At 64.9% G+C, this 27,685-nt stretch overlaps 1 protein-coding gene across 1 annotated transcript in view; it reads left to right on the top strand.

The window, feature by feature from the left end:
* The first annotated feature begins 1,023 nt into the window (after window positions 1-1,023).
* The window catches only part of SHANK2 (SH3 and multiple ankyrin repeat domains 2), a 173,063-nt gene continuing 146,401 nt past the window's right edge, over window positions 1,024-27,685 (top strand). Inside the window, exons 1-9 of the mRNA XM_070427138.1 lie at window positions 1,024-1,106; window positions 12,124-12,342; window positions 14,930-15,133; window positions 16,345-16,416; window positions 16,790-16,898; window positions 18,362-18,513; window positions 18,769-18,936; window positions 21,946-22,062; window positions 23,945-24,022. Coding sequence (XP_070283239.1) covers window positions 12,136-12,342; window positions 14,930-15,133; window positions 16,345-16,416; window positions 16,790-16,898; window positions 18,362-18,513; window positions 18,769-18,936; window positions 21,946-22,062; window positions 23,945-24,022 — 1,107 coding nt within the window. The 5' untranslated portion in view covers window positions 1,024-1,106; window positions 12,124-12,135. The remainder of the gene's footprint in view (window positions 1,107-12,123; window positions 12,343-14,929; window positions 15,134-16,344; window positions 16,417-16,789; window positions 16,899-18,361; window positions 18,514-18,768; window positions 18,937-21,945; window positions 22,063-23,944; window positions 24,023-27,685) is intronic.

Genomic DNA, 27,685 nt, shown 5'->3' with positions numbered 1-27,685 from the left:
CCGTCCGGCTCCGCAGACCGGCGACTCGCAGGTGCGCGGGGCTCTCCGCGGAGGGGCGGCCGCGCGCGGCGGGGCGGGGCGGGCGGGGCGGGGCGCCCGGGCGCTGCTGGGCCCGCGTTGCTACAACAGACCCGCCCGCCGAGCTGAGCCGCGCGGCCGCCGGGCCCAAGCAGGTGGAGCAGGTGGGGCGGGTCCACGGTCTCGCCGCGGAGAGATTCGCGCGGGTCCGGGAACACGCGCGCCCCTGGGCAGCCAGAGGACCCTCCCCCACCCTCGCCGGCCCCACCGCCCGCGCGGGGCCGAGCGGAGGGACCGCCCAGCCACCGGCGAGGCGCTCCCGGCCTCCGGCAGCCGCGGGGCGGGGCCGTAGCCTCCCCTCCCCCGCCCCTCCCCCCGCCCCGACACCTGCGCGGCGGCGGCGGCGGCGGCGGCTCGCGCGCTCTGGCCGCTGGGCGCGGCGCCGCCGGGTCCTCGGTCCCCGCGGCCCAGCCAGGTGCGCGCGGCCGCCCGCCCTCCCCAGGGGGCTCCGGTCTGACCGCTCGCCGGGAGCCGACGGAGGCCAGGCACCAGGTAAGGCGGCGGCGGGGGCGCGGGTGGGGGTGGCTGGGTGCCCGGCAGGGTCTGGGAGGGACAGGAGGTCCCCCTGCGCGCCGGCTGCCTTTGGGGTGCGTTCGGACTCGGGGAGCCCTAACTCCCGGGTCAGCGTCGTCCTGGACCCGCGGAGTCCGGGCTGGGGGTGGGGCGGGGTCTGCGGAGACCCTCCCGCCGCTTCTGCTGGATCCGGGGCCAGTTTCAGACGCTTTAGAAGCGACGTGGGCGAACCCCTCACCCCGAACTCGCCCGGCGCGTCCCGTGGGGCAAGGCGGGTGGATCTACCCCAGGTCGCCGCCTGCCGACCTGGTGACCCGGGTCAGGCTGCCCGCCGAGGAGCCGGCGCGGGGCCGCCAGGGGGCGCGCGGGGAGCCGGGAGCGGGGACCTCGCCGCGGTCGCCGGGACCTGGAAGACCCAGCTGCGGTCACCCGGCCCCGCACCGGCGCCCGGACCCCCACCCGGGCACGCGCGGTCGGTGCAGCGGCCCCGGAAGGCCCCGTCCGGCGTCCCCGGTGTAGGTTCTGGGGTCACGGGATGGGCACCCGGGTCCCCGGAGTCACGCAGAGTCCCCGCCAAGCGCTCTGTTCGCCCGCCACGCGCCCCAGCTGGGATTGGGGGCGCCGGTCGGAGCAGGGGAGCCGTCCCGGTCCCGCCGCCGCCGTGAATTATGCAGGAGGCGGCCCCGCGCGCGCTTCTCAAGTTTCCCCGCAACTTTCTCCCGGGCCTCGCGCCTCCCGGCGGCCCGGCCCCGGCGCGGCGCCTCCGCAGGGCGCGCACCGGGCACCCACCCCGCCCTTGTCCCTGAGCTGGGGCCGCGGGATTGCGGAGCAGGTGCGACCCCCGCGAGAGTCTCCCCGCCGGGGTCCGAGGGTGCGGGCCGGCGGCCGGCTGGCCTCGCGGGGGTCTGCGCGCGAGCCGTCTCGAACCGGATGGGGGTCGGGCAGGCGAGGTTCGCGTCTCCGTGGGGCTGGGAGCGTCCAAAGGGGAGGAAGGAGTCTGTGCCGGGACCATGGGCTGTCGCCGCGGAGCCTTGAAGGCCACCCGGGGGGCGGGATCCGAGACTGCGCTCGGCTGGCCAGCTGGGAGCTCAGGCCGCAGGACTGGAGGCCTCGGGCCGGCAGCCGTGGCCACGGGCCTGGGGGTCCTCAGAGACCGACTGGAAATAAAGTGGTTCCCCTGGAAATTCACGGGAGTAAATTGAATAGTTCCGTGACCTCTTTTTGTCTGGAAGTCGAGTTGGCATTAACGAGGCCACCGCTAATTAGAGGAGGTGCGGCCAGGCAGGGGCGTTGGGAAGCCCTCCGTGGGGGCCCGCGGGTGAGCTCTACCTGGGTCTTGTCCTTGGACTTCGGACTTAGCTGGCAGGGCAGGGAGAGCCCTGGCCTCAGCCCTGACCCAGGTGTGGGGTGTCCACAGGAAAGAGTGGTTAGTGAGGCCCCTACCCCGGCCCAGCCTGGCGCCCTGGGGGCTGGAGGGCGTCCCCGCATGCCCCGGGGGCAGCTGTCTTTGGAGACCGCATTTCCATGCCTCGTGGGTGATCAGCCTCTGATAGAAGGGCTGCACCTTTGCCTGCGGGAGCTCTGCGCCCACTGGGTTCTGTGGTGGTTGGGGCGGTTCCTATGTGGACAGGAGGTGAGCGCCTGCAGGGCCCACGGGGGACCCTTGTCTCCGTAGGAATGGGGTGCCCTCAGGTGGCTGGGTGGGGAGCGCCCTGGAGCCTCCCTAAGGGCACTGGTCCTGAGGGACTCCTGGTTTTCCTAGAGGGAGGATTGGGGGAAAGGTGGCTCTTTTGGACCCTTTGGGAGGAGGCTGTAACTCCTCAACCACGGAAAGGCGCTCTTGATGCATCTGGGGACTTTACCCCGAAAGGCAGCTCCCGGTGGGCACCTGGCCGTTTGGGTGGGGGTAGGGTAGGGTGTGGGGTCCGGGGCTTCCGGCTCCAAGCACAGTTTGCTTTCGAAAGGCCGGTTCAGCCCCGCCAGTGTGGCTCAGTGGTTGAGCGTCGACCTATGAACCAGGAGGTCAGGGTTCAATTCCCCGTCAGGGCCCAGGCCACGGTTGTGGGCTCGATCCCCAGTGTGGGGCGTGCAGGAGGCAGCCGATCAGTGATTCTCTCTCATCAGTGATGTTTCTCTCTCTCTCCCTCTCCCTTCCTCTCTGACATCAGTGAAAAGACATTAAAAAATAAAATGAAAAGAAAGCCCGGTTCATATTCAGGCGTTTCCAAGAGGTGCTCGCTCCTCCTTCATCCGTTCATGCACGTACTTGGCAAGTGCTTAGGGTTTTGGTCACAGTCCCCGCCTCCCGCACCCAGGGGTCACCCTGGGAAGGTGACTTGCTCAGGCCTGGCGAGGCCCCCCCTGGAGGAGCCTGGACCCTGGCAGGCGGGGGTCAGGGGTGGGGAGTGCCCCCGGGAGGCTGATAAGTGAGTCCCCAGGTAGCCTTGCGTCTTGTGTTTTATAGGCGATGGGAACAGCGTGGAGGCGAAAGCCCGAGGCGAGGGAGAGGGGCCAGGAGTTGACCCACATGGAGGAAAACTCCCAAACCCGGGCTCCGTAGAGGGGGGACCCCTCAGCTCACTCGCTTTACCCCAAAGAGGGGATAGTCTGTGTCCTTTCCCAAAGTGGGGTTCAGTGTGGGGGTTGCTGGGCGGCTGGTGTGCCTCCTGCTCCCCAGGACCTGGGGGTGAGGCTCCTGTCGGGGTCCCTGCTCTGGACCCTGAACTCTCTCTCCCACGAATCCCAGTCTCCTGCTCTGTAGCCTGAAGGCCCAGCGTCCCCGGGTGCCTGGCAGCCCCAGCAGAAAAGCCTGGGAAATGCACCTTTACTGTGTCCGTCTGTTTATCCAGGGGCCCCGGGGAGGGAACTGTTAGCGCAAAGAGGGACAGGGGCTGTGATCGAGGTGACTCTGGGTCTGTGGGCTTGATCCCCGGTGTGGGGGGTGCAGGAGGCAGCCGATCAATGATTCTCTCTCATCATTGATGTGTCTCTTTCCCTCTCCCTTCCTCTCTGAAATCAATAATAACATATTTTTTAAAAGTAAATAGAATTTTTAAAAAAAGAGATCAGGAGACCCTGTCTGTCCAGGGCTGCCTGGTTTCCCAATGTTCTGATTCTCTGGGCTCCTTCCCGGGGGGGGGGGAGGAGGGGGGTGCAGCCAGGTGAGGGCTCCGGCCCGGGCCTGGCGGGGGTGGCGGCTGTCACCAGGCCGCTCCTGGGAAGGAGGAGGCTGTGTTCAGATGTCAGCGAGGGGTCCACGTGCGGGGCTGGGGGACCCGGAGGAGGCAAAGTGGCCGAGGGGAGAGCAGCTCTCCACGCTCCCGATGCAGCGACCGAGGGGGGTCCTCAGGAGACGGCTGAGGGTGGGCAGAGGGGCCGCGGACAGAGGGGCCTCCAGGCGTGGACCCGAGCTCGCACCTGCCGGCCGTTTCGCTGTTTGCCGCCCCCGCTGCCGGCGCTGTGCTGGCCGGCCTGAGCCCTGCGGTGGTTCGGGGTGAAGATTGTCTCCAGGGGCTGGAGGGAGGAGTGTGCCCCTGCCCCCCCGGGGAGCCGCTCATGTCAGTCCTGCAGGGGGAGTGGGAGCAGCCTGCCCTGGCCCGGCCTCTGCCTCCCGCAGGCCCCCGGGGATCTTGGGAGGGTCCATGTGCCCAGCAGCCGGGCCTCGGAAGTCCCAGTGTGACCGGAGGAGCCCCCCCGCCTCCCCCCCCCCAGCCCCGAGCATTGGGGATCGCGGGGGCAGAAGCCGTTCTTGGGCAAGTGCTCGGGTTCGAGGCCGACGGCACCGGGGCAGGGTGCCCTGGGCTTCGGTTCATCCGGGCATTTTCTCCAGGGCCCGAGGGGGGCTCTGCGCTGGGCGGAGGGGGGGGGGAGTAGGGGGGGAGCAGAAAGGCAGGCAGGACGATGTTTTAAAAAATATGCTTTTTATTGACCTTAGGGAGAGAGGGAGGGAGAGATAGAAACATCGACGAGGAGAGAGAATCAGCGATCAGCTGCCTCCTGCACACCCCCCACTGGGGATGGAGCCAGCAACCTGGGCCTGTGCCCTGACGGGACCAAACCCTGACCTCCTGGTTCATAGGTCAGCACTCATCCCCTGAGCCACGCCGGGCGGGCAAGGGTGACGGTTTCAAAGGAGACTGACCACTTAGCAGACGGGGGCCCCTGCTGCCATCTGGTCGCCCAGGGTTAACCTTCATGCCTCTCCCTGATTGTTCCCCGAGGGGTGGCCCACGCTGTCATCCAGGGGCACGGCAGGCGGCGGGGGGGGGGGGGGGGGGGGGATTCCCTGGGCCCCGTCAGCACCGGCAGTGCTGTCTGGTTACGCCAGGCCCGGCCCACGGGCGGCAAAGACCCTCTCATTTGGACTCGGTTTTCTCTGACCCAGAGCACCTTCCGGGTCCTCGGCCACTCCACCCCCCACTGCCTGAGCTTCCCCGTCTCCACGCTCCTGACGAGGGGCCGAGGGGCCGAGGGGCCGTTGGCTTTTTGCTGATTCGCAGACGCTCTGTGTTCGCCCGGGATCCGCTTGGACCTGGCCTGGCTGACCGCATAGCTTTCTGTCCTAAAGGTTTACATTGGGCCCTGGCTGGTTGCTCAGTGGTTAGAGCATCGGTCCCCCGCACTGAAGGGTCTTGGGTTCGATTCCCAGTCAGGGGCACGTACCTGGATCGCAGGTTTGATTCCCGGCCCCAGTCGGGGCGTGTGCGGGAGGCAGCCGTCGATGTGTCTCTCTCACATCCGTGTCTCTCTCTCTCTCTCCTCCCCTCCCATTCTCTCTAAAAAAAAATTAACGGAAAAATAGACCCTCAGGTGAGGATGAACAGGGGGAAAAGGGAAGTTCTACGCTTGGATGTGGCCCAGGTGCTCTCCTTTCCCTGCGTGACGTGTGTTTTCCAGGTCGGCCCTCCCCGTCGCCATCGGACATGCCCGCGCCCGCTTACTCATCATTTTAATACCTCGTCTCACTTGTCTTTTACTAACCCATCAGCAGTTAGCGCCGGGTCTGGTGTGAGGTGGGTCCTAAAGGCCTGAGTGACTCTGGCCCGGCCCCTGATTTTTTGTCAGCCCCGCATCACCCCCCGTCCCATCCCACCCCGCCGTCCGCCCTGGGCTCAGCCCCCCGATTCATCTGGGGATTGGTTCTCGGCTGGGCCGCTCTCCTGTCCCCTGGTCTCTGGGTCCCAGCTCTAAGTCCACACGGTGTTTACCGTCCCTTAAAAACAAGCTTTGATCTCGGCCCGACCTCTCGCAGCCACGCTGCAAATCGCTCCGTGTCGTGGTGGAGAAAGCAGCCGGCTCAGAGGGATGGGCAGCCCAGGGCGTCCCCGGCCCGGCCAGCGCGGGCCTGACAGACGCGGGGACCCTGCTGCTCAGTCCCAGGGGCACTGGAGTGCTGAGGGGCGTCATGGTCAGCGTCGGGGGCAGAGGCTTCCTGACGAGGGACCCCAGGCCGGCGCCCAGCCCTCTGTCAGTGATTGTGCCTGGGGGGAGGGGGGGGCACCAGCCACCGTGGCTGTGAGCCCTGAACATGCGGCTGGTGCCACGCGGTGAAATGGTGACATTCTGCATGCATTGGGTTCAAGAAAATATTTTTCGAGTATTCGTTTCCATGGCTCCTTTTTCTTTTCTTTTTAAAACTGTGGCCACTAGGGAATGGCCTTTGTGGCTGGAACCCGTGGCTGTCAGACGGGGGGTTTGTAGCTTCGCTGAGGGGGGGCCGGACCTGCTTTCTGATCGCTGGCCCCGCCCCGCCCCCATGAGTAGGGTCTGTTGGGGCCTGGGGGTCAGGCACAGCCCCCTGTGGCTTCCCACTGCAACCCGGTCCCCGCACAGCCTCTGGCTTGGTCTGGGGGAGGGCGCTGAGTGTTGTGGGGGCTCAGGTGATGGGGCACCCGGCAGCCCCCTCCCAGGTCACCTGCTGTCATTGTGGGGACATGGGCAGCCTTGGGGGCCTGCAGAGCTCCTTCACCCCCCGTGGGCACAGGAACCGGGGATCGGGCCCCACTCTGTGCCTCACTGGGGGTCCTGTGGGGGCCCCGGCAAGTGGACTCCCCCCACCCCATCCCCAGGGCTCCAGATGGCGGCCGGGCCGTGGGGTGTGCGGGGTGGATGTTGCTGGCGGGTGTGTGTGTGTGTGGATTTGAAATGTTACCCCGCCATCTTTTATTGAAGAGGGAGAAGGGAGGGCTGGGGAAGGTAGGATATTCATTCAGCCACCGGTTAGCAGCCCTTTCTCCACAGCCTCCGTCACGGCGGGGGGAGCGGGGCGGGGGGAGTCCCCGCAGTGCTGGAGTGTTTAACCCGAGAGGCCTCTCAGCCGCGGCCCCCCCCCTTGATGGCCTGTCAGCAGGCGCCTCTCAGTGGATGCTTAAGGCCGCTGGGCGGAGACGTGGATTAAACAAACACCAGGCGACCTGGTGTGCTGTCCCGTAACCTTCCCACCTGCCACTCTTCCCCGAAACACGCTCCCCGCACCCCGAACCTGCCGTCAGCCCCGAGTTCTCCGTCCTCTCCTCCAGTGGACAGAACCGAGTATTCAGTTCCGGTTCCGTGGGTTCCCGCAGGCTGCGCTCAGTCCCCGGCCTTGACCTTGACCTTGACCTTGACCCGAGTCTTGGTGCCGTACAGAGCTCCGTGCGGCCCCTCAGTCCTGGCTGCTTGGAGGAGCGTGAGTCTTGTACATTTGAGTGCACAGGATAACTGGGCGTCACCGCCTCTTGCTCCCAAGCACCTCGGGCGTCTATTTGCGATTCCTCGCGAATAAAGCGATTTTTAAAATATTACAAACCAGAGCCCACGGAGCCTCCGCCTTCTTAGAAGCGGACTGCGTAGGCCTTGCAGCTCTAACCTGGTGAAGCCGGCTTCCGCCAGGCGGAGTTGGGGTGTCTTTTTTGTTTTATTGATCTCAGGGAGGAAGAGAGAGGGAGGGAGAGAGAAACATCAATGAGGAGAGAGACTCATCGATCGGCTGCAAGCAGGGCATGTGCCCCGACCGGGAACCGAACCCTGACCTGCTGGTTCATAGGTCGACGCTCCACCCCTGAGCCACGCGGCTGGACGTGGCTGTCTGTATTGTGTCCGTCTCAGGCCGTTTCCTCTTTGCGCGGTGGCTGGAGGGCCCCGAGCAGGGACGTCGACCCGGCTGTCCGTCCATCAGACGCACCCGGGCTGCGAGGGCCGCTTTGAGACTTGTTTCTTCGGGCACCTTCGCAGCCCCATTCGGAGTCTCTTTTAAACTTGCATTTCCTGCCATCACTTTATTTACTTAGTATTTTTCTAATCGTCATGAGGTTATTTTTTTCATTGATCTTTAGAGAGAGTGGGAGGGGGGGAGGAAAGGGAGAGCTAGAGAGAGAAGCGTTGATGTGAGAGAGACACATCCATTGGTTGCCTCCTGCACATGCCCGACTGGGACTCTGGGGTCGAACCTGCAACCGAGGTCCGAGCCCTTGACCCGGAATCGAGCGTGAGACCCTTTGGTCCGCAGGCTGACGCTGTAACCACTGGGCGCACCGGCCAGGGCTTCCTGCCGTCCTTTCCCTCGTTAACTGGGACCTTGGCAGGGTCAGTGAGACCAAACACGTCCCGAGAGTCATTGAACCCTATCGACCTGTTTTTATAGCTTGAGGTCGCCCCTCCCCTGGACGTAGTTGGCCCACAGGTGGCCTTACCCGCCCTCCCCAGTGGCTGTGCTGCTCCTCCCTCCGCTCTGTGCAGCCTTCCCCACCACCGGGGCGGGTTAGAGAGCGCACAGGGCCCCTTGTCCCCCACCACCAGGGTCTGCTGAGACGCAGGGCGCCTGGCTCCGGCTCCGTGGGAATTCAGACGGCTCGCTTTTCACCGTCTTCCTCCTGCACCCGTGGGAGATGCGCAGCGTGAAATGGAGCTGCTGTTTATCCGAAACGCGGGCGGACCCGCCCCGTGCTCCCCGCCCTGTGCTCCCCGCCCCGTGCTCCCCGCGTCCTACGGGTTAATAAGTAAACGCTCCCAGGTGTGTGCGTTTCCCAGGGACCTGCGTTCCAGGAGGCCAGGCCCCTGTGAGGTCAGGACCCCGAGCAGGCCTCAGCCTCCTGGGATGAATCTGGAACGAACCGGGGTGCAGACGGCCGCCTCTCCGCCTCCGGCCGCCGCCCGGCCGCCGCCCCACCCCTCAGCCCGTCCAGCAGGGCCCCTGCCTCTGAGCTCGGGCAGCAGAGGTGCCACGTGTGACCGTCACCCAGCCACTGCGAGCAGCAAGGCGGGATCCTCGAGCCGGGCCAGCTGCCGGGTGGGGGGTCCCAGGGGAGCCGGGGTGACTCGGGGTGCTGCCTCCGGCTGTCAGTTTTGGTTTGAGTTTGATTTTAGCTGAAACAGCCTCAGACCCACCCACCCTGGTTTCCTACAAAGACCCTCCGGGTTGTACACACCCCCGTTCAGACCCAGGTCCCAGCGGGGACGTGTTGTACTCGGCCTGCAGTGACCAGGCAGATAGCCAGGCCGCAGCTCGGCCCCTGTCGCCCCGGCTCCCAGCCCGCCCACTCCTCCGAGTTCTGCGGGCTCTGTGCGCTGTGTCTGCTCCGGGTGGCTCTGCATGTGCCCATTTTTCAGATGCGGACACTGAGGCCTGTGCTACCCCGAAGCCCAGGGGCTTTCTGGGGCCACACCCCTCCTGTGAGGGAGCAGGCGGGGTGTCTCGGCCGCGTCACTAGCGGCCACTCCTGCCCGACCTGGCTTCCCATCGACCCGCCCGCGGGCTCCTCGTTAGCGGTGGCCCTGGCCTGGGAGTGGGACGGCACCGTCCTCGCGCCCGTTGGCTTTCTCTCGGCGCCCGTTGGGTTCTGGGTTCGCAGGCAGCAGAGGGTGAGCAGGGGAGGGAGGAGCCACCTGAACCGGAGCAACAGGGCCCAGCACCGGTGTCTGCTGGGTGATCCCTCGGACGTGGTGACACGGCACCGCTCCCGCTGTCCAGAGTGCCAGGACATGGCCCCTCGCCGCAGGTCATGACCCTCACCCTCGGATCACGACCCTCACCTCCAGGACATGACCCTGACCCCCAATGCCATGACCTTCACCCCAGGCCGTGACCCCTGCCCCCAGTCTTCAAAGTTACAGCTGCAGATGGGTCCGAGGGCACCTGGCACTGTGGCTGTCAGCACAGTCGCCCGGGGGGTTAGCGACAGCACGGACGCGGCCTCCCAGACACTCACTCGGAATCCCTGGTGCTGGCGTGTTTTCAAAGCTCCGTCTGCTGCCTGCGCCCCCGGGGGATCCGCACCCCCTCCCCCCGGAGCCGGGCCAGGGCGGGAATCATCATGCAGACGGCACGCACGGTGCCTGTCATTTACCCTCATGTCACGTGTCACCGTGCACTGCCTGCCTGTGTGGAACCACATGGCTGTAACGCCTCGCACGGCGGCTCCTGCGTTGTAATCAGGGAGCCTGCAGGGCGGGTGCCAGGTGCTGCCGCCTGTGATTACCGGGCGCCCGCACGCCCGGCTCCCGGCCGGGGGGAGGCCGCACCCTGAGCCTGTCGCCCCGGGCGTGCCAGCCGTGGCCACCCCGCTCCGTCGGATCCCCGCCCCCCACGCTCTCCTCCCTCGCGGTTCCCGCGCTCGTGGCGGGGAAATGTTTCGCTGAGAGTCCGAGGCCTCGGGGATGCAGGGTCTCCCTGCGCTCTGACGGTTACTCGGCATTGCCCAGGAACCAGAATTTTTATTCCAGAAAGAAAAGCTGCTGTTTGATCAGTTAACTGGCCGGTGACCCCGGCTGGTCGGCAGAGGGTTTGGGGAAGGACAGAAGGATGGGCGGGTCTGAGCTCTGTCGCCGGGTGGGAGGGTCCTGCCGGTGACAGTGCCGGGCAGGTGGGATCCGAGGACACCTGCGGGGGGGGGGGCCGGGCCAGAGGTCGCCGAGGTCCCTACGCGGTTTTCCCGTGGAACCTCCGGACGATGAAGCACTGAGCACCCTGAGCGGCCGCACAGAACAGCGGCTTCGGGCCACTCGCCAGCAGGGGCCCCACCTGGCTGGTCTCCAGGCCCTCGATGCCTCGGGGCGGGCGTCTCTGGGGTGGCTCCTCCGTGTCTCTGGGGTGGGGGTGGCCTGTGCCTGTGTCGTGAGTCCCTGGGACAGTGGGAGGGGCTGGAGCGACCCGGGTGGAGATGCCTGGGATGCTCCCCCCTCCTCGCCTCACCCCTCCCCTCCGCCCTCCCTCCCTCCCTTCTCCCGGGAGCTGTTTCCAGCGCAGAGAAAAGAGTACAGGATAATGTAGCTCACCCCCCCCCCCCCCCAGCTTTATCAAAGCCTGACATTTGCAGAGACGGTTTTTAAGGAAATAAAATGTTACAAGTGGTGTTACAGCCTCCCGGGACACGGCCACTCCCCGGGTGGCTCTGTCTCCCCCCACGCCCTCCCTCTGTCCCTCCGCCGCCCCTGGGTGATGTGTGTGAATGTGCTGTGCCCTCCTCTCCTCAGGAGTGTATGTGTGGGGTCCCCGCGTGCAGGGGCTGCTCCCTCCCAGGCTGTGCCGTCCGTGGGAGAGCGATCCCACCCAACCAGGCAGACCCTGGACCACAGGGGCCCACGCCTGCCCGTCGTCAAGGGGACGCCCTTGTGCCTCCTTCCTGTGCGTGTGGCCTTGACCTCCCGTATCAGAGTCCTCGGAGGAGAGGAGGCGCCGTGGCCCGGCCTCCACCCGCTCCCGGCAGCCCTGGTTCTCACCGGCTTTCGTCCCCTCCTTTCTGGGCCCCTGCCCAGAGCTGGGGGTCACGGTGTCCTCTGTGCGCCCGCTGAGCCGTGCGGGGTGGAGTCGGCGCCCCCGCCTGGGCCTTTGCGGGGATGTCATTGCCTGGATGGGGAGGAGGCTGTACCCCAGCTCCACGGACTCTCGGGGACCCCGGGGCCCCGCTGGGCGGCCTCAGTCCTGGGCCGGCCCTGCCCGTGGGCTCCAGTTTTGCAGCTTCCTGTCCCTGCTCTGCGCGTGGCTGAGGGTCCACGTGGCGTGAACGCGGCACCACTGCCACCTGAGCCGCACTTCCTTCCGCGACAGGGCGAGCGTTTCCTCTCCCCTGGAAAGTCCTGGAAAGTTTCAAACTGCCCGGCCCCTGGTTGGTCCCTGCACCCTGGCCAGGGCTGCGGCTCGTGAGGGCTCCTTTTGTTTATTTTTTAAAAAATATTTTTATTGCTTTTAGAGAGGAAGGGAGAGGGAGAGAGAGATAGAGGCATCAGTGATGAGAATCCTGGACCGGCTCCTCCTGCACGCTCCCCACTGGGATCGAGCCCGCAACCCAGGCCCGTGCCCTGACCGGGAATTGAACTGTGACCTCCTGGTTCACAGGTCGACACCCTCAACCACGGAGCCCCGCCAGCGGCCGGGCCAGGGCTCCTTTCGATCTGGTGCCAGCACTGGGCAGAGCTCGCCCGGTCCCGGCTGTGTCTGGCTCGGCCCCGGGAGGCGTGGGGCGCCCGCTGTCACCCCCTTTGAGACCCTGAGTGCCCACAGCGACGAATGCCGGCCTGACAGCGGCGTCTGTCCGTAACATTTCCGTCCCCTCCCAGGCGCCGGGCACCATGCCGCGCAGCCCCACGTCCAGCGAGGACGAGATGGCCCAGAGCGTGTCTGACTACTCCCTGGGCTCCGAGTCGGACAGCTCCAAGGAGGAGACCATCTACGACACCATCCGGGCCACGGCGGGGAAGCCGGGCGGCGCCCGGACGGAGGAGGGCCAGGGCCACACGCTGGTCATCCGCATCCTCATCCAGGACCTGCAGCAGACGGTGAGCCTGTCCCCAGGCCTGTCCCCCCCACACACACCCAGGTCTCCCCCCCCCTCCCGGCTCCCTGCCTGGCCGGTGGGCCCAGGCCTGTCCCCCACACACACACCCAGGCCTTCCCCCGCACCTGGCTCCCTGCCTGGCCGGTGGGCTCAGGCCTGTCCCCCACACACACACCCAGGTCTTCCCCCCCCACCCGGCTCCCTGCCTGGTCGGTGGGCCCAGGCTCCCTCAGAGCATCTCCTCCCAGAGACAAAAGCAGGGCAGGGGGTCGGCTCCCGTCAGAGAAAAGCGGCGGCCAGTCCGCTGCGCCACCTGCTGGCCGAGTAGTGCAGATGCCATTCCTTGACTGTCACCTGCTGGGCACCTCCAGGCGGCAGGTCCCGGCACACGCGTGGGCCTGGCGAGCGGCCAGGTGTGTCCTCTCGCCCCAGGTGCGGCCCTCGCCCTTGGGAGTGACTGTCTCTGAGCCTCACACCTCCAGGGGCCTGGAGTTAGAGCCGTGACTGAGAGCCTGAGAGCCGTGCGTCGGTAGGGAGTGGCCGGGCGGGTGGCCGGGGACGCGGCCTCCGCTCTCTGGACCGGCAGGACAGCGCAGGGCTCCTGTGCGGTGTGCGCTGGCACCGGTGCGCGCACTTGGCCTCCTGAGCAGGCGGCGTGCGCCAGAATCAGCGGGAACCGGTTCCTCGCTGGCTCTGTTTCCGGGGACGGAGCGAGGGAGGGGGACGGAGCTGCCCCAGCACAGCTGTCCCGTCTCAAATCCACACTGAGCGTCGTGTCCAAGTACAGCCCAGAGGGAAGCATGAGACGGTGACACGCTGTCGGGGCTCCTGCGTGTGTCCTGCTCTGGCTCCGTGCCCACCTCCACCCACGAGTGGCACCAGCAGCTCCGTTGCCTCGTGCCCTCCCCACTGCGCGTGCCCATCCCCACTGTGTGCGTCCATTAACCCTGCACCTGTCCATCCCCACTGCGCGCGCCCATCCCCACTGCGCACGCCCATCCCCTGCACCTGTCCATCCCCACTGCGCGTGCCCATCCCCACTGCGCGTGCCCATCCCCACTGCACGTGCCCATCCCCACTGCACGCGCCCATCTCCACTGCACGTGCCCACGAGTTAAGGAGGTGCAGGGGCCCGGCCCACCTCCTGGCAGGTGCCCGGGGAGCGAGTTCCCCCCACTGTTGCTTTAGTCAGTGTTCCCGTCTGTTAGGTAAATGCGCTCGAGTTGGCGCTTTCATTCAGGAGGGAGCACGCAGCTGCTGCCCTGACCTCAGGGGTCATCCAGCCCCTGCCCCCCCCCCCCAATCTCTCCCCAAAGCAGCCCCAGGCCCCCGGCCTCTTGGGCCCCCGCCCCCTGTCAGCTGACGGACGATCCCTAATTCATCACTTGCTTCCGAATGGAGGTCCATGGGCTTGTCGTTGGTCAAGACGGAGCCCCCGCAGCAAGGCCTCCTTCGGTCTCTAAGCCCTTCTTGGCCGGCTCCTCGGGACACGGTGGCCACTTGCTTTTGCGTCCGAGGTCCCGGGTTCTGGCTGCTGGGGGCCGGCACCTGTCTCGGCGCTGCTTTCTGAGCCATTTCCTCAGGCGGCGGCCGAGGACCAAGGCCCCCCCCCCCCATCGGCCTCTTGGTCTGCAAAGACGCAGAGGGGCCTCCATTGTGGGAGAGGGTTCTGGAAGGCCTGGGCGGGGGAGGTTCCGACCTTGAGGGGCGCTGTTGTGACCTTGACAAGCTCCCGTTGGCACGTTGCTGGGCAGGTGTCTGATTCAGCCCCCCGGCCCCTGGGGGGTAGCGCTCTGTCTCCTTCCAGGAGTCCTGAGTCTGCGGCAGCCCCTCCTGTAGTCCCCGGCCTGTCCTTGGTCCCGGGGGCATCTGCCCAGAGGGGACGCTGCGGGTGGGGTGCCTCCTGCCTTGTTCCCTGTGGCATCCCTCCTGCCCCGGCCTCGCTCCTGCCCCAGCTGGTCTCCCCTTCCAGCAGAGACCGCCACCGCCACCCCCCCCCCCCCACCTCCCTCCACCCCTGTCTCTCACAGTGAAGCTGGGGAGGCCCGGGCCGCTCTCTGCTCTTCGCACGCCCGGCCCTCCTGCCGCATCTGTGCGAAGGGCGTGGGTGTCCTCGCTCACATCTCCAGCTCCCGCCTCCCGCGAGGGCCCAGACCTCATTTCCACCCTAACACCTTCTCACTCCAAAGCTGAGAGCTCCCTGCACCACAACAGATGCCCTGAGCCTCTAACCCGCCTGGCCTGTCCCCCCACCTGTCCCCCCGCCACCCTCGCTCTCAGCCAGGGGTCACCTTTAAAAAACTGTATCCAGGTCTCATTTACGAGCACAGAACCCATTCATTTGAAGTCTCTTGTTCAACAATTGTTGGCATTTTGCTGAGTCGTGCAGCCTTTGACCCTGGAGAGGGACAGAGGGAGCCTTCAGCCAAAGGAAGCACAGCAATAAGAGGGCCTTCCTGTCCATCCGAGAAGCCGGGGGGTGGGCGGTGTGTCTTGGACAGAAACACCTTCACTCTCTCTGGCCACGTGCCCAGCGGGAGCTCGGGGGGCACTGGGTCACCGACCACGCGTCACTGTCCTCCCCGCAGAAGTGCCTTCGCTTCAACCCCGACGCCACGGTGTGGGTGGCGAAGCAGCGGATCCTGTGCTCGCTGAACCAGAGCCTGAAGGACGTGCTGAACTACGGGCTGTTCCAGCCGGCCAGCAACGGGCGCGACGGCAAGTTCCTGGACGAGGAGCGGCTCCTGCGCGAGTACCCGCAGCCCGCGGGCAAGGGCGTGCCTTCCCTGGAGGTACCGACGGGAGACCCCCATTGAGCACCAGCTCGCGCCCTGAGGTCGCACCTGGCGTTGCTGGGGCTGCCGAGGGCGGTGCTGTTCGTAGGCCCTTATTTCTGTCTAGATCTGACGGGCATGTGGGGCGGGACTTGGGGTGCGCACAGCACGCCCCCCTCGGGCTCTCATCACTGGGACCTGCAGTCCCAGATGCCGATCCCGCTGGCCTGCCTCCCCAGCCCGCCTTCCTGCCCCGGGCGCTGTGCGGCCAGGCCCTCCTGGGGTATTGGAAGCATGGCCTCCTTTCTCTTCCTGGCCCTCGGGATGACGGGGGGGGGGGGGGGGGGGGGGGGGGGTGGGGGCGCGCTCTGAGCCTCCGTGGTGACGCCCTTATCCACGGCCGCCTTGTGGCCCTGCCTCTCTGAGCCGGGCTGCTACCCCGAGGGGACGGAGTGTTTCCATATGTGTGAGGAGCGGCACACAGGTGGCCGGCAGCGCGGCCATTTCTCCTCTCACACCGCGTCGCCAGTGTGAAGTGACCCTGTTCGTTTCCGTGCGGATCGCAGCCCGAACTCGAGCCTTTCGGGGAGGGGGGGCTGGGGGTCTGCAGCCTCTGGGCCGCGGGCGACGGCTCCGCAGTCAGAGGTGCCGTGTGGCTGGGGTTGAATGGAGGTCCCAGCTCAGAACGCGGTGCCTCCCACGCGGTCAGGTCCTCCTGAGCCTGGAGCGTCCCCGGCACGTCGGACCGAAAGGGGTCAGGGCCCCGGGCGAGGCAGGAGGTGGGAGGCCTGGGGTTGGGAGGCCGCGGGACCGACACCAACACTCGCCTCGCACCGATGGGACACCGCGCCTCCCTCTCCCGTGGTTCCTCATCTCCACAGAACAGGCTCCGGTGCCTGGAGGCAGCTTCCAGGTCAAAGGAAGTGCTGCTGGTTGCGGGAATGAGTCGTGGCTCCTGGGCAGCGCCCAGCGCAGGTGCCCACTCCCCACAGTGGGCCTCTCCTCCACCCTTGGGGGTGCTTTTGTCTCTTTTCCGGGCCTTGAGCCCCGGCTGCAGGCTCTCCTTGGCGCTTCCCTGCGTGTGTCCTGGGCCCTGGATGCGGTGCCGCCGTTTCTGTAACCCCAGGAGGGTGCTCGGAGCCCTGCTCGGGGAACTGGCGAGGGGAAGGCGGTCCTCTGAGCAGCCTGGGAAGTACTCACTCGTTCTTTTTCCCCTGTTTCTGTGCCAGTTCCGATACAAGAAGCGGGTGTACAAGCAGTCCCACCTGGACGAGAAGCAGCTGGCCAAGCTCCACACCAAGGTAGGGGCTCGGCGGCCACCGCACTGTCATCTGCGGCATCTTCTTCTGAGCTCAGGGCGGCTCTGCAGGTGGAGGTTCTTCTCCCCGCCCGACCTAACCGCACAGCGGTCGTCCCCGGGCTCCGGGCCAGGACCGGGAACGGGGAGGGTGCACCCAGGACAGGCCGGCTGCAGCAGCCACGCGGGGGCTCTGTGCTCCACCTGGGATCCGTGGCAGAAAGCCGCCGCTTGGCCAGCCCTGGGGTCGGCAGGGGCCCCCGTCAGGGGCGGCTCCCCCTCCGTGGTGGAGGCCCGAGGCGCCCCGTGAGGACCTTCCCGTGGCCTCTGTCGGCGTCTCTTGTGGAGACATTCTCGCTTTTCCTTCTCCTCCGTAGACCAACCTGCGGAAATGCATGGACTACGTTCAGCATCGCTCGGTGGAGAAGATCGTAAAGATGCTGGACCGAGGCCTGGACCCGAATTTCCACGACCTGGAGACTGGGGGTGAGCGTGGCCAGGGCCTCAGCGGGCCTCCCGGAGGCATGGGCTCGGGGCACGCATGGTGACTGGGTTCCGAGTGCACCCGTGTGCGGCACCCATGGTCCACCGTGCTTTCCAGGGCTTTCTCGCTGTGCCGTGAGCTGGGGCTGAGCCGTGTTCGCTCCCACGGCGTCTCCAGCCGTCCGCACCTGCTCAGTACATACCTGTTGACTGAGTGAATGAATGAATGAATGAATGATGCCATGCATGGAGCTGCTATGTGTCTGCAAGGGTCTTGCCCACCCCTCCGCCCCCCTTGCTGGGAACCAAGCCCCTCCCTCGTGTGGATGAAATGGCCACGGGTTCTCAGGGTCCCCAGTGACATTGGGGCTGGGGGTTCCTTCCTCCCTCCCACCCTCCCTCCCTTCCTTTCTTTTTCTCTTTATTGTTAATCCTCACCCGAGGATAGTTTTCCCATTGATTTGTTAAGAGAGGGAGAGAGGGAGAGTGTGGGAGGGGGAGAGGGAGAGAAACATTGATGTGAGAGACACACATGGATGGGTTGCCTCCCGCACGTGCCCTGACTGGGACCGGGGATCAAGCCTGCAACCGAGGTCCGTGCCCTTGGCCAGCATCGAACCCGGAACCCTTCAGTCCCCAGGTTGACGCTCTAACCACTGAGCCAAGTCATCTAGGCCTCTTTTTCTTTTTTAAATTCCAAATGAGCACTAGCTTTTATTTAATCTTAGCTTTTCTCTTTTTCTCCGTGTCATTGGGGTAAGACTGACCTGCGACGTTGCGTCAGCGTTGGGTGCCCACAGGATGTGTGTGTCTGTGGGACGCCCACGCCGTCGGTCTGCCTGTCACCCACACCTCCCGCGGTTACGGTCTTTCCTTGTGAGAACTTTCACGATCTGTTCTCTTAGCAACTTTTTTATTTTTTAATATATTTTTATTGATTTCTGAGAGGAAGGGAGAGGGAGGGAGAAACATCAATGATGAGAGAATCACTGATGGGCTGCCTCCTGCACGCCCCCCACTGGGGATAGAGCCCACAACCCGGGCCTGTGCCCTGACCGGGAATCGAACCCTGACCTCCTGGGTCATAGGTCGACCCTCAACCACTGAGCCACGCCAGCCGGGCAGCAACTTTCAAAGGGGAGCATCTTCACCTGCTGTACACACGTCACCTCATAGCCGGAAGGAAGTGTGCTTCCCGGCCGCCCACGGCCCCCTCCTGCCCCTGGCTCCTCTGTGGCTGTGGCCCCGGCTTTGTCTGTCTGTCTGTCTGTCGCCCTGAGCATCATCCCCTCAAGGCCCACCCATGTTGTTGCAACGGCAGGACTTCCTTCCTTCTTTATGTCGGTTGACGTCCCGTGGTGTGTGGGGGACGCGATGCTCGGGGTCCCTTTAGACTTGGCTACGTGAGCCCCGGGGCTGAGCGGCTTCCCCCAAGGCCAGGCTCTGAGGCGTGTGCGTCCCCCCAGAGACGCCCCTGACCTTGGCCGCCCAGCTGGATGACTCCGTGGAGGTGATCAAAGCGCTGAGGAACGGCGGGGCGCACCTGGACTTCCGCGCCAGGGACGGGATGACGGCCCTGCACAAGGCCGCCCGCGCCAGGAACCAGGTGGCCCTCAAGGTACCGTCTGTGCCCCGGGAACGCCCCACCCCTCAGATTCCCTGGTCCCCCTTCCCCCCACCCCCACTCACAGCCACGCCAGGTGATCCCCAACTGCCAGCTGGAGAGGGGCTGGGGTGGGGGGAGGGGAGGGGGTGTCTGGCTCTCCTGCGCCTCCTGCTGTTCTGCCGCTAGAAGCGCTGTTCCCGGGCCTCTGCCCGCTCCAGGCCTGGGCTGTGTCCCCTGGCGGCCAGCACGACCCTCCTGTTTCTCTAGACCCTCTTAGAGCTGGGCGCGTCCCCGGACTACAAGGACAGCTGCGGCCTCACGCCCCTGTACCACACGGCCATCGTGGGCGGCGACCCCTACTGCTGTGAGCTGCTGCTGCACGAGCGGGCGGCCGTGTGCTGCCGGGACGAGAACGGCTGGCACGAGATCCACCAGGTAGGTCCACGCCCGCACCCGCTGTGCAGCGCCTCCCCGGCCCCCCCAAGGAGGGCAGGGCCTCTGGGTGGGCAGGGCCCCAGGCGGGCAGGGCCTCCAGGCGGACAGGGCCCCCGGGGGCTGCATCTGGCTTCCTTTTCCTAGAACATTTGAATCAGTCCCCCCCGCCCCGCGTTTAAACACCTGGGGGAGCTCCTCAGAAACACGCGTGCCTGACTCTCCGGAGCAGCTGGAGGAGCGGGCAGGCCTGTGGCATTGCTGCACGGCCAGCCAGCGGGGCCGGAGCCCTGCGGGTGCCGCGTCCTGGGCGCCCGGGAGCCGGGCAGGTGCCTTCTGAGTGCAGGGGCCCAGGGCCCACAGAGGCCTGTGTCCCAGCCCCCACCTGGCCCGGGGTGGCAGCTGCAGGCCTGGCAAGAACAGAGCCCACCTGATGGCAGGGCGGTCTGTCCTGGACGGAGGGGAGGAGAGGAGACTGGTCCCAGATGCAGGGGAGCCCCGCAGAGGGGGAGGAGGGGGAGGAAAGGGGAAGGGAGGAAGTGGAGGAGGGGCAGGAGGAGGGAGAGGAGGGGGAGGGGGAGAACAGGGAGGGGGAAAGGGAGAAGGGAGAGGAGGAGGAGGAGGAGGAGGGGGAGGAGGAGACAGAACAGCCCCTCTCCCCCCTCACATGGCCCTCGGGCTCCGTCCCGGGTCGGAGCCCACTTCCCTCCTCTGCCGGGTGCCTCCCGCTCAAGGATCTTACTCCCCTCGCTGTCCACCTGCCCGTGTGGCCGCCTCGCCGGTGGTGAGGGACGGCCGCCTGGGATGAGGGGACTGTGTGTTGGGGCGCGGGGTCCTGCGGTGCTGGCTGTGGGCTGGGTTCTGCCCCGAGACCCCGGCAGGGGTTCAGAGTGTCCCAGTGCCGAAGCCGCCCGCCTCCCGACCCCCAGCCCAGCCCTGCTCTGCACTGGAGGCCTTCGCTCCGGGCTGCCGTTCATTTTATTTTATTTGTCCATCCCAACCGGGGCCGGGATCGAACCTACAACCCAGGTACGTGCCCTTGACCTGGAATCGAACCCACGACCCTTCCCTGCACAGGCTGCACTCTAACCACTGAGCCACCACCCAGGGCTTCACTCCCGGTGTTCGCTCCTGCTCTGCCCTCACCCGTGGCACCGTCCGCGCCCTCCCGGTCCGTCTGTCTCACAGGCTGGGGAAGGCCCCCGTCCTGCTGAGGCACCTCGTCACCTGGGAGCGATGGCCGCGGCCAGGGCTGCAGAGCCCAGCGGCTCCCTCTGTGGCTGAGGGGCCTGCCCGAGGCCACTGGCCAGCAGCTGCCCCGAGCCGGTGCACTCGCTCCTCCCCCACCGAGGCCTGGTGCTTTCTCTCCCCTCCAGGCTTCGCACAGGAGCCGCGCTGATAGGGCCGCGCCCGGGGCAGGAGGGAGGGGCAGGTGGGCTGCGCTCTCCCTGTCAGGCGAAGCCCCTCTGCAGTCCTGGGGCTTCTGGCTCCTGCAACTCAAGTCTGTGCCTCCGTCCAGCACCCTGGGGTGTGGACAGCTCCCTCCCGGCCTGTCTGGCTCTGCCTCCTCCCTTGGGTCTGGTGCCCAGGCCAGGCCTGCCCGCAGGTGCTGCAGGTGGCGGCCTCCCCTTGGCCTCCTCTCCTGGGATCGCCCAGGCCACGGGTCTCATTGCAAAGGCGGCTTCCCATCCAGGGGCTCCAGGCACCGCCCTGGGCTGCCCCGCCCCCTGCAGGCTGACTCGGGGAGAGCAGTTTTTTGAGCTCATGTCTGCAAAGGACCTTAAAAGCTGTTCCTCAAATGGCCCCAGTATTTTTCCTGAAATGCCCTTCCACGTGGAGATCTTTCATAAACAAAGTAGAAACAAGTAATGCCCGGTTGGCATGGCTCAGGGGCTGAGCGTGGACCTATGAACCAAGAGGTCAGGGTTCGATTCCCGGTCAGGGCACATGCCCGGGTTGTGGGCTTGATCCCCAGTGGGGGGCGTGCAGGAGGCAGCTGATCCATGATTCTCTCTCATCATTGATGGTTCTATCCCTCTCCCTCTCCCTTCCTCTCTGACATCAATAACATTTATTTTTTTAAAGAAGAAACACCCAGATGCTTTCCCACAATCTAGGAACTTGGAGGACTCATTCCCCGTGTGGCTCTAATCCTGGGCAGTTTCAGGTCCGCCTGCCCCCCTCCCTGCCCCCTCGCTCCCACCTGGGGGCCGGGGGGCTGTGCAGTGAGAGGCCAGCCGGGGCCAAGCAGCCGGGTTCCCGCCCACGCACCTTCGTGTGCAGCCGGCACACGTGACGGGCCCACGTGGGGAGTCCCCCTCCCGGCCTCCCTCTCTCTCTCTGACTCTGTTCCGGATAAGCGAGGGCGTGACTGGCCTGGGTGCGGTGCGTGGGGTGAAAGCCCCGTCCACATGGCCGGGGGCCCCTGAGCCAGGGACTTACCCGCTCGGAGCTGCCTGCTAATCGCGGGCGTCAGTTGAGGTAGAATTCATGGCTCAGGGCAGCTTGGAGAGAAATTCCTGTGACGCACCTGGCCGCTAGTGACTGCACAATATATGCCTGCCATGCCCATCACTATCATTGTCATGGTTACTGTTTGGCCACGCCCCCACCCCCGTGCTCATCCCCCTCTAGCCACGCCCCACCACAGCCATCATCCCCAACAGGCCACGCCCACTGTCATCCTTAGGCCACGCCCATCGCCATCAAGCCACGCCCCCAGCAGGCATCATCACCCTCAGGCCATGCCCCCACCACTGTCATCATCACCAACAGGCCACGCCCCATCACCATTAAGCCACGCCCCCATCCGGCCAGCATCACCCCTCAGGCCACACCCCCCCACTATCCTCTAGCCACGCCCCATCACCCTCAGGCCAGGGCGGCATGGTGTCAGCAGATGCTCCCTCAGCTCACTGCCCCTGGGGTGGGAGCCTCCGGGTGGAGCTGGGCGTGTCCCGCATGGAGCCCGGCGCCCCCTGGTGCCCCGTTGACCGAGAGGTCTTGTCTCAGGCCTGCAGGTACGGACACGTACAGCACCTGGAGCACCTGCTCTTCTACGGGGCTGACATGGGGGCGCAGAACGCCTCGGGGAACACGGCCCTGCACATCTGCGCCCTCTACAACCAGGTCAGTGTGGCGCCTGCGGGGCCCTCCCCACCTTCCACAGCCAGAGGGTGGGGAGTGGGATGGTTCCCAGGGGCCCTGGGGCCCGTGGTGCCCGGGTCGAGGCAGGTCCTGAACGTCGCTGTGGGAGGTCCCTGCCCCTCCTTCCCTTCATTCCTGTTCTCTGACTTCAAGGACCTCGCCTGGAGCGTGGTGTGGGGTGTGGACACTGCATGAGCAGCGTGGGGGGTGGTGCTCTGCTACCTGGAGGAGCAGAGGGAGGACCACTGATTAGGGTGATGCTGGGGGCCCCAAGGGACTTGCAGCTGCGTGTCCTCTGCCATCAGCAGTATCTTCCCAGCCCAAGCAGTGCTCCCATCTTTTGGGGTGAAATCTCCAGCCTTCGCCTGAGACCAGGCCCTTTCCCCACCCAGTCCATGGGCACGCCCCCGCCCAGGCCCCTCAAGCCACTTTGAAATCCCAATTTGCTCCTAGCTAGTCAACCCTGGAAAACTCCTACACATCCTTCAAGACCCCATTTAGATAGCCCGCCCTCAGTCAGGCCTCCCCTGGATGAGCTCCCCATAGCGTCCGCTGTGGTTCTCGCTGTGCAGTGCTTTGGGGGACTGCAGGGGAACCGCCAGGGGCAGGCCGTTGTGACTCACCCGTCCTTCCTGCTGGCACCCCTCTCCCTGGGCCCCTCTTCTCAGGGGCATGAGCAGCCATGGCTCGTGGTCTCCACACGGCTGGCACAGGAGAGCAGCTCAGCCTGCAGGGCGGGAAGCATTTTAGCTTCAAGAAGTATTTGCAGGGCGGGGGGCTGGCTTCCTGCTTATGGAGACGACCCCCCCACAGTGGGGTTTGTGTGCAGCTGGGGCGCTCCCGGGGGGACCCTGGCGCTTGCACGGGAATAGCTGTGTGAGCCTGGGGTGCCTTGCCCGGCTGCTCCAGGAAAGCAGGCCCCGAGGCTTGGCCGCAGCTGGTAAGACATCTGTGCCAACATGTGCTTCTTACGCCCCGAGCGGGAGACAGTCCTTCATTGTCCCCAGGAGACTGCGCGTGTCTTTCATCAGGACAAAACCGCCCGATAAACATGTTCGCTGCCACTTGAAATAATTGTGGCCAAGATGGTCTTGAGCGTGTGGGTGGTTCCACTGTGGTCTGTAGTCTGTGACGGGCGGGGCTGGTTTGACCCATGTCACTGTCCCTGCTCAGGCCTGGCTGGGCTCTCGGGAAAGCCCTGCCCAGGTGCCTCAGGTTAGAGGAGGGGTCAGCGAACTCTCTCTGCAGAGGCCACAGGTTCGAGGCCACGGCCACGCCGCTCTGCCGTTGAGGATGAGTGCAGCCACAGACAGCACTAATGATTGCGTGGCTGTGTGCCAGTAAAACTTTATTTACAAAGCAGGCAGCGGGCCACTTGAGCCTGTGGGCCATAGTTTGCACACCCCCTACTGGGGACCGAGCCTGCAACCCCGGGCCTGTGCCCTGAATGGGAATCGAACTGTGACCTCCTGGTTCATAGGTTGATGCTCACCCACCGAGCCCCGCCGGCCGGGCGTATTCCACTTCTGATGTATTCTATCCGCACGTGCGAGACTGAGTGTAGAATGTAGCCTTAAAAAGGCCGCTGTTTGGCCCAGGGGTGCATATACTTTAAACTTTTATAGATTCTGCCAAGTTGTCCACAGTGTTTGTAGCAGTTAAACTTCAACGGGTAGCACTGGGCAGGGGTGTGGGGGGGTCACCCTGATCCTGGCCTCGTGGGGGGGGAACCCGCCCTCCCTCTGACTTTGCCAGCGTTTCTCTGCCTCTCGGGAGGGAGCCAGCTTCTGCAGCTGGGGCGGGGCTCTGCCTCAGCGGCTCCCGGGGGATCTGTCCGTCACCCGCGTGTCCCATGTGCCTGCAGGACAGCTGTGCGCGGGTGTTGCTGTTCCGGGGCGGGGACAAGGAGCTGAAGAACTACAACAGCCAGACCCCCTTCCAGGTAAGAGGAGCCCTCGCAGGACACCCCACACAGACAGAACCGGGGGTGGGGGGTGGGGCGAGACCGCGGGTCTCTGGGCATCACATGCTTTTGACACGAGGTCAGCTGGTCCCGTGGGGGATGTCATCTGTGTTGGGAGCTGTGCCCGGTGCCTGTGTCCCTGTGTCCCAGAGCCGGCGGCTCCCAGAGCCCCTTCCTACCAGTGAAACTTCAAGTCCAGCCCTGGCCAGTTCGGCTCAGTGGATAGAGCATCGGCCTGCAGACCGAAGGGTCCCGGGTTCCATTCCTGGTCCGGGCACATGTCTAGTTTGCAGGCTCGATCCCCAGTGTGGGGCCTGCAGGAGGCAGTCAATCCTTGAGTCTCTCTCATCATTGATGTTTCTAACTCTCTTTCCCTCTCCCTTCCTCTCTGACATCAATGAAATATATTAAAAAACAAAACCAAAAAACACGTGGCTCTTCACTCAGAGGTGGTGCCGGCGCTCTGGGGTGTGGACATGGCACGGAGCCGGCACCACAGAAACTGAGGGCCGTGCGACAGATGAGCTGGGCCCTGTCTCCCTGGCCGAGCGTCAGTAACTGATACTCAGGCGGAAGGAAGTTGGACAGGTCCCAGGATTGTGCTGTTTAGAGACGGGAGGCGGCCGGCCAGCGTGCCTCAGTGGTTGAGCGTCGGCCTATGAACTAGGAGGTCACGGCTCCGTTCCCGGTCAGGGCACAGGCCCGGGTTGTGGGCTCGATCCCCAGTGTGGGGCGTGCAGGGGGCAGCCGATCGATGATTCTCTCTCATCATTGATGTTTCTCTCTCTCTCTCCCTCTCCCTTCTTCTCTGAAGTCAGTAAAAGTATATTTTATTTTTAAAAAATAATTCTTTATTGTTGAAAGTATTCCATATGTGCCCTTCCCCCCCTCCCCATCGACTCCCTCCAGCCCACCCCCCGCTCCTGCCCCAGGCCCTCACCGCCCCACTGTCTGTGTCCATGGGCCATGCATATATGCACACAAGGTCTTTGGTTACCTCTCACCCACCCACCCTCCCTCCCCTGCCTTCCCTCCGAGATTCCGCACTCTGTTCCCTGCTGCCGTGTCTCTGGGTCCACTCCGTTCATCAGTTTATTTTGTTCATTAGATTCCACATGTGAGTGAGATCATGTGACTTGTCTTTCTCTGACTGGCTTATTTCACTTAGCTCAGCGGTTCTCAACCTGGGGGTCGCGACCCTTCCACAGGGGTCGCCTGAGACCATCGGAAAACACATATATAATTACATATTGTTTTTGTGATCAATCACTATGCTTTAATTATGTTCAATTTGTAACAATGAAAATACATCCTGCATATCAGCTATCTACATGACGATTCATCACAGTAGCAACATTACAGTTACAAAGTAGCAACGAAAATAATTTTATGGTTGGGGGTCACCACAACATGAGGAGCTGTATTAAAGGGTCGCGGAGTTAGGAAGGTTGAGAACCACTGACTTAGCATGAGGTCCCTCCATGCTGTCTCAGAGGGTAAGAGAGCCTTCTTTTTTCCTGCTGCGTAGTATTCCGTGGTGTAAATGTGGCATGGAAACGGGAGGCAGAGCCCTGAGAAGCTGCGGAGCGTGGACTGTGGTTGGGGTGTGGCGGGGGGCTGGGCGGGGCAGCAGCTGCAATAAGTGGGGAAGGTTTGACTCGTAGAAACGTCCGTCCAGATGGACGGCATTCAGGAAAGTTCAGCTTGACTCCATCTTTTTAAAGAAACTCTTTCCTAGTAGCCCTGCCCCTCACCATGGTCCCCGGTAAACTCCTATTCACCCTTCAAAGCCCCAGCTCCTCCCTGCAGGAGGCGTCCTGCAGCCTTTGGCTCCCATGTTACTTGATCTGTGCCTTTTCCATGTCGTGTTGGAATGGACGGCTGCTGCGTCAGCTTCCCCAGATGTACTGGGAAGAGGCTGCTGTGTCCCACCCATCCTTTGCCTGGGTCTCGGGCCAGGGCTGGTCAGTTGGAAGGCCCTGTGGCTGGGCAGAGGCCGGGACACACAACTCCCTGTAATTTCTCACTCCGGCCACTGGGTGGCAGTGTTGGCGCGGGCCAGCGGGGACGGGTGGGGTGCTGGAGGCTGGGCGTCCAGGGAGCTGAGGAGGGAAGGAGGGTGTTTGCTGAGAGACGTGTCTGCTCCTGAATGTAAGCCCCCGATTGCTCACCAACCGGAAGGGCAGGAGACGCCCCTGCCTCAGTCGCCTGGCTGTTGCACGGGAGCCACAGACCCGGGGCGCCGACAGCTGACATTGATCCCGGCGCTGGGGCTGGGGGAGGACAGGGTGCTGGCCGCTCCGTCTCCAATGAGGACAGTGGTCACCAGGTCCTGGCACGTGGCTGCCTCCTGGGCCTCACACGGACTGTGTGCCTGGAGGGAGACAGACAGAGATGAGGGGAGAGGCTGGGAGACAGAGAGACAGGGGCACAGAGAGACGGGGGGACAGAGAGGCGGGGGGACAGAGACGGGGGCACAGAGAGACGGGGGGACAGAAAGAGACGGGGGACAGAGAGACGGGGGGACAGAGAGACGGGGGACAGAGAGGCAGGGGGACAGAGAGACGGGGGGACAGAGAGACGGGGGACAGAGAGACGGGGAGACAGAGAGACGGGGACAGAGAGACGGGGGACAGAGAGACAGGGGGACAGGGAGACGGGGGGACAGAGAGACGGGGGACAGAGGTTGAGAAGGCACTGGTGTCTGCGTTGCAGCTTCATGGAGATATAACTGACATGACCTTGTTGACGTGTGAGTTATAAAACGGTGACTTACGTGTCGCTATCAGGCAGTGACCACCCACCGAGGCCAGCTGCCTGCCCCCCCCCCCCACCCCCCTCGGCTCCCACCCCGGCCGCCTGCGTGTGGGGAGAGCTCTCACGCTCTCTCAGCGCCGTCTCGTGCACAGACTGTGCTGCTAAGGACCCTTCCCGGCTGGAACGTGGGGAGCCACGTACACCCCTGAGCGCACTGACCTGGGAGCTGGCCTGTGCCCAGAGCCTTCCGCAGGCCCCGCGCTGGCCGTCCAGGGCGGACAGAGGAGCCCACCGCCACCATCACGAGAGGCCCCCGCCAATCAGAGGCCCAGGGGCAGGACAGCGCAGGGTCCGTCCAGCCGGCAGGGAGGGTCCTCCGGGAGGGCAGGACGGAGGGTGTGGGTGACTGTCATCCCCACCATCAGGGTGTGGGTGTGTCTTCACCTGCCAGGGCCTCGGCCCCTCCCTCGCTGGGCCCCGCTGCCCGCTGCCCACTGCCCCCTGCCCCCTGGCCGCCCTCGGCGAGCTGCGCCCTCATGGTCATCGGCCACCAGGCCTGGCAGCACACAGAGATGGAGGCGAGCGGGCCCCTCCCTCCGCCCGGCAGGTATTTATAAACTCCCAGGTGGCCTCACCGCCTTCTCCTGCATCATTGTTTTCTTAATGTTTTGAGAATAAGCCCCAGAGAGGCGGCACGTGAGGGATGGTGTTTGTTGAAGACACAGCTTGCGGCCAGCTGTGCCGCCCGCCATTCAGCCGAATGGACCGTTGGGGAGACTCGAGCCTCGGCCGTCCAGGCAGGGGGTAGGGTGGGAGGACACTGGGGGCCCATCAGTGCTGCTGGCTGGGGGTGCGGCTGGAGACGCCCAGCCCGGGCGGTCTCTG

The sequence above is a fragment of the Myotis yumanensis genome, unplaced genomic scaffold (assembly GCF_028538775.1).
Source record: "Myotis yumanensis isolate MYYU_CA2020_CCGP unplaced genomic scaffold, mMyoYum1.0.hap1 SCAF_10, whole genome shotgun sequence".
Lineage (NCBI taxonomy): Eukaryota > Metazoa > Chordata > Mammalia > Chiroptera > Vespertilionidae > Myotis > Myotis yumanensis.
This window is presented reverse-complemented; position numbering and strand designations above follow the sequence as displayed.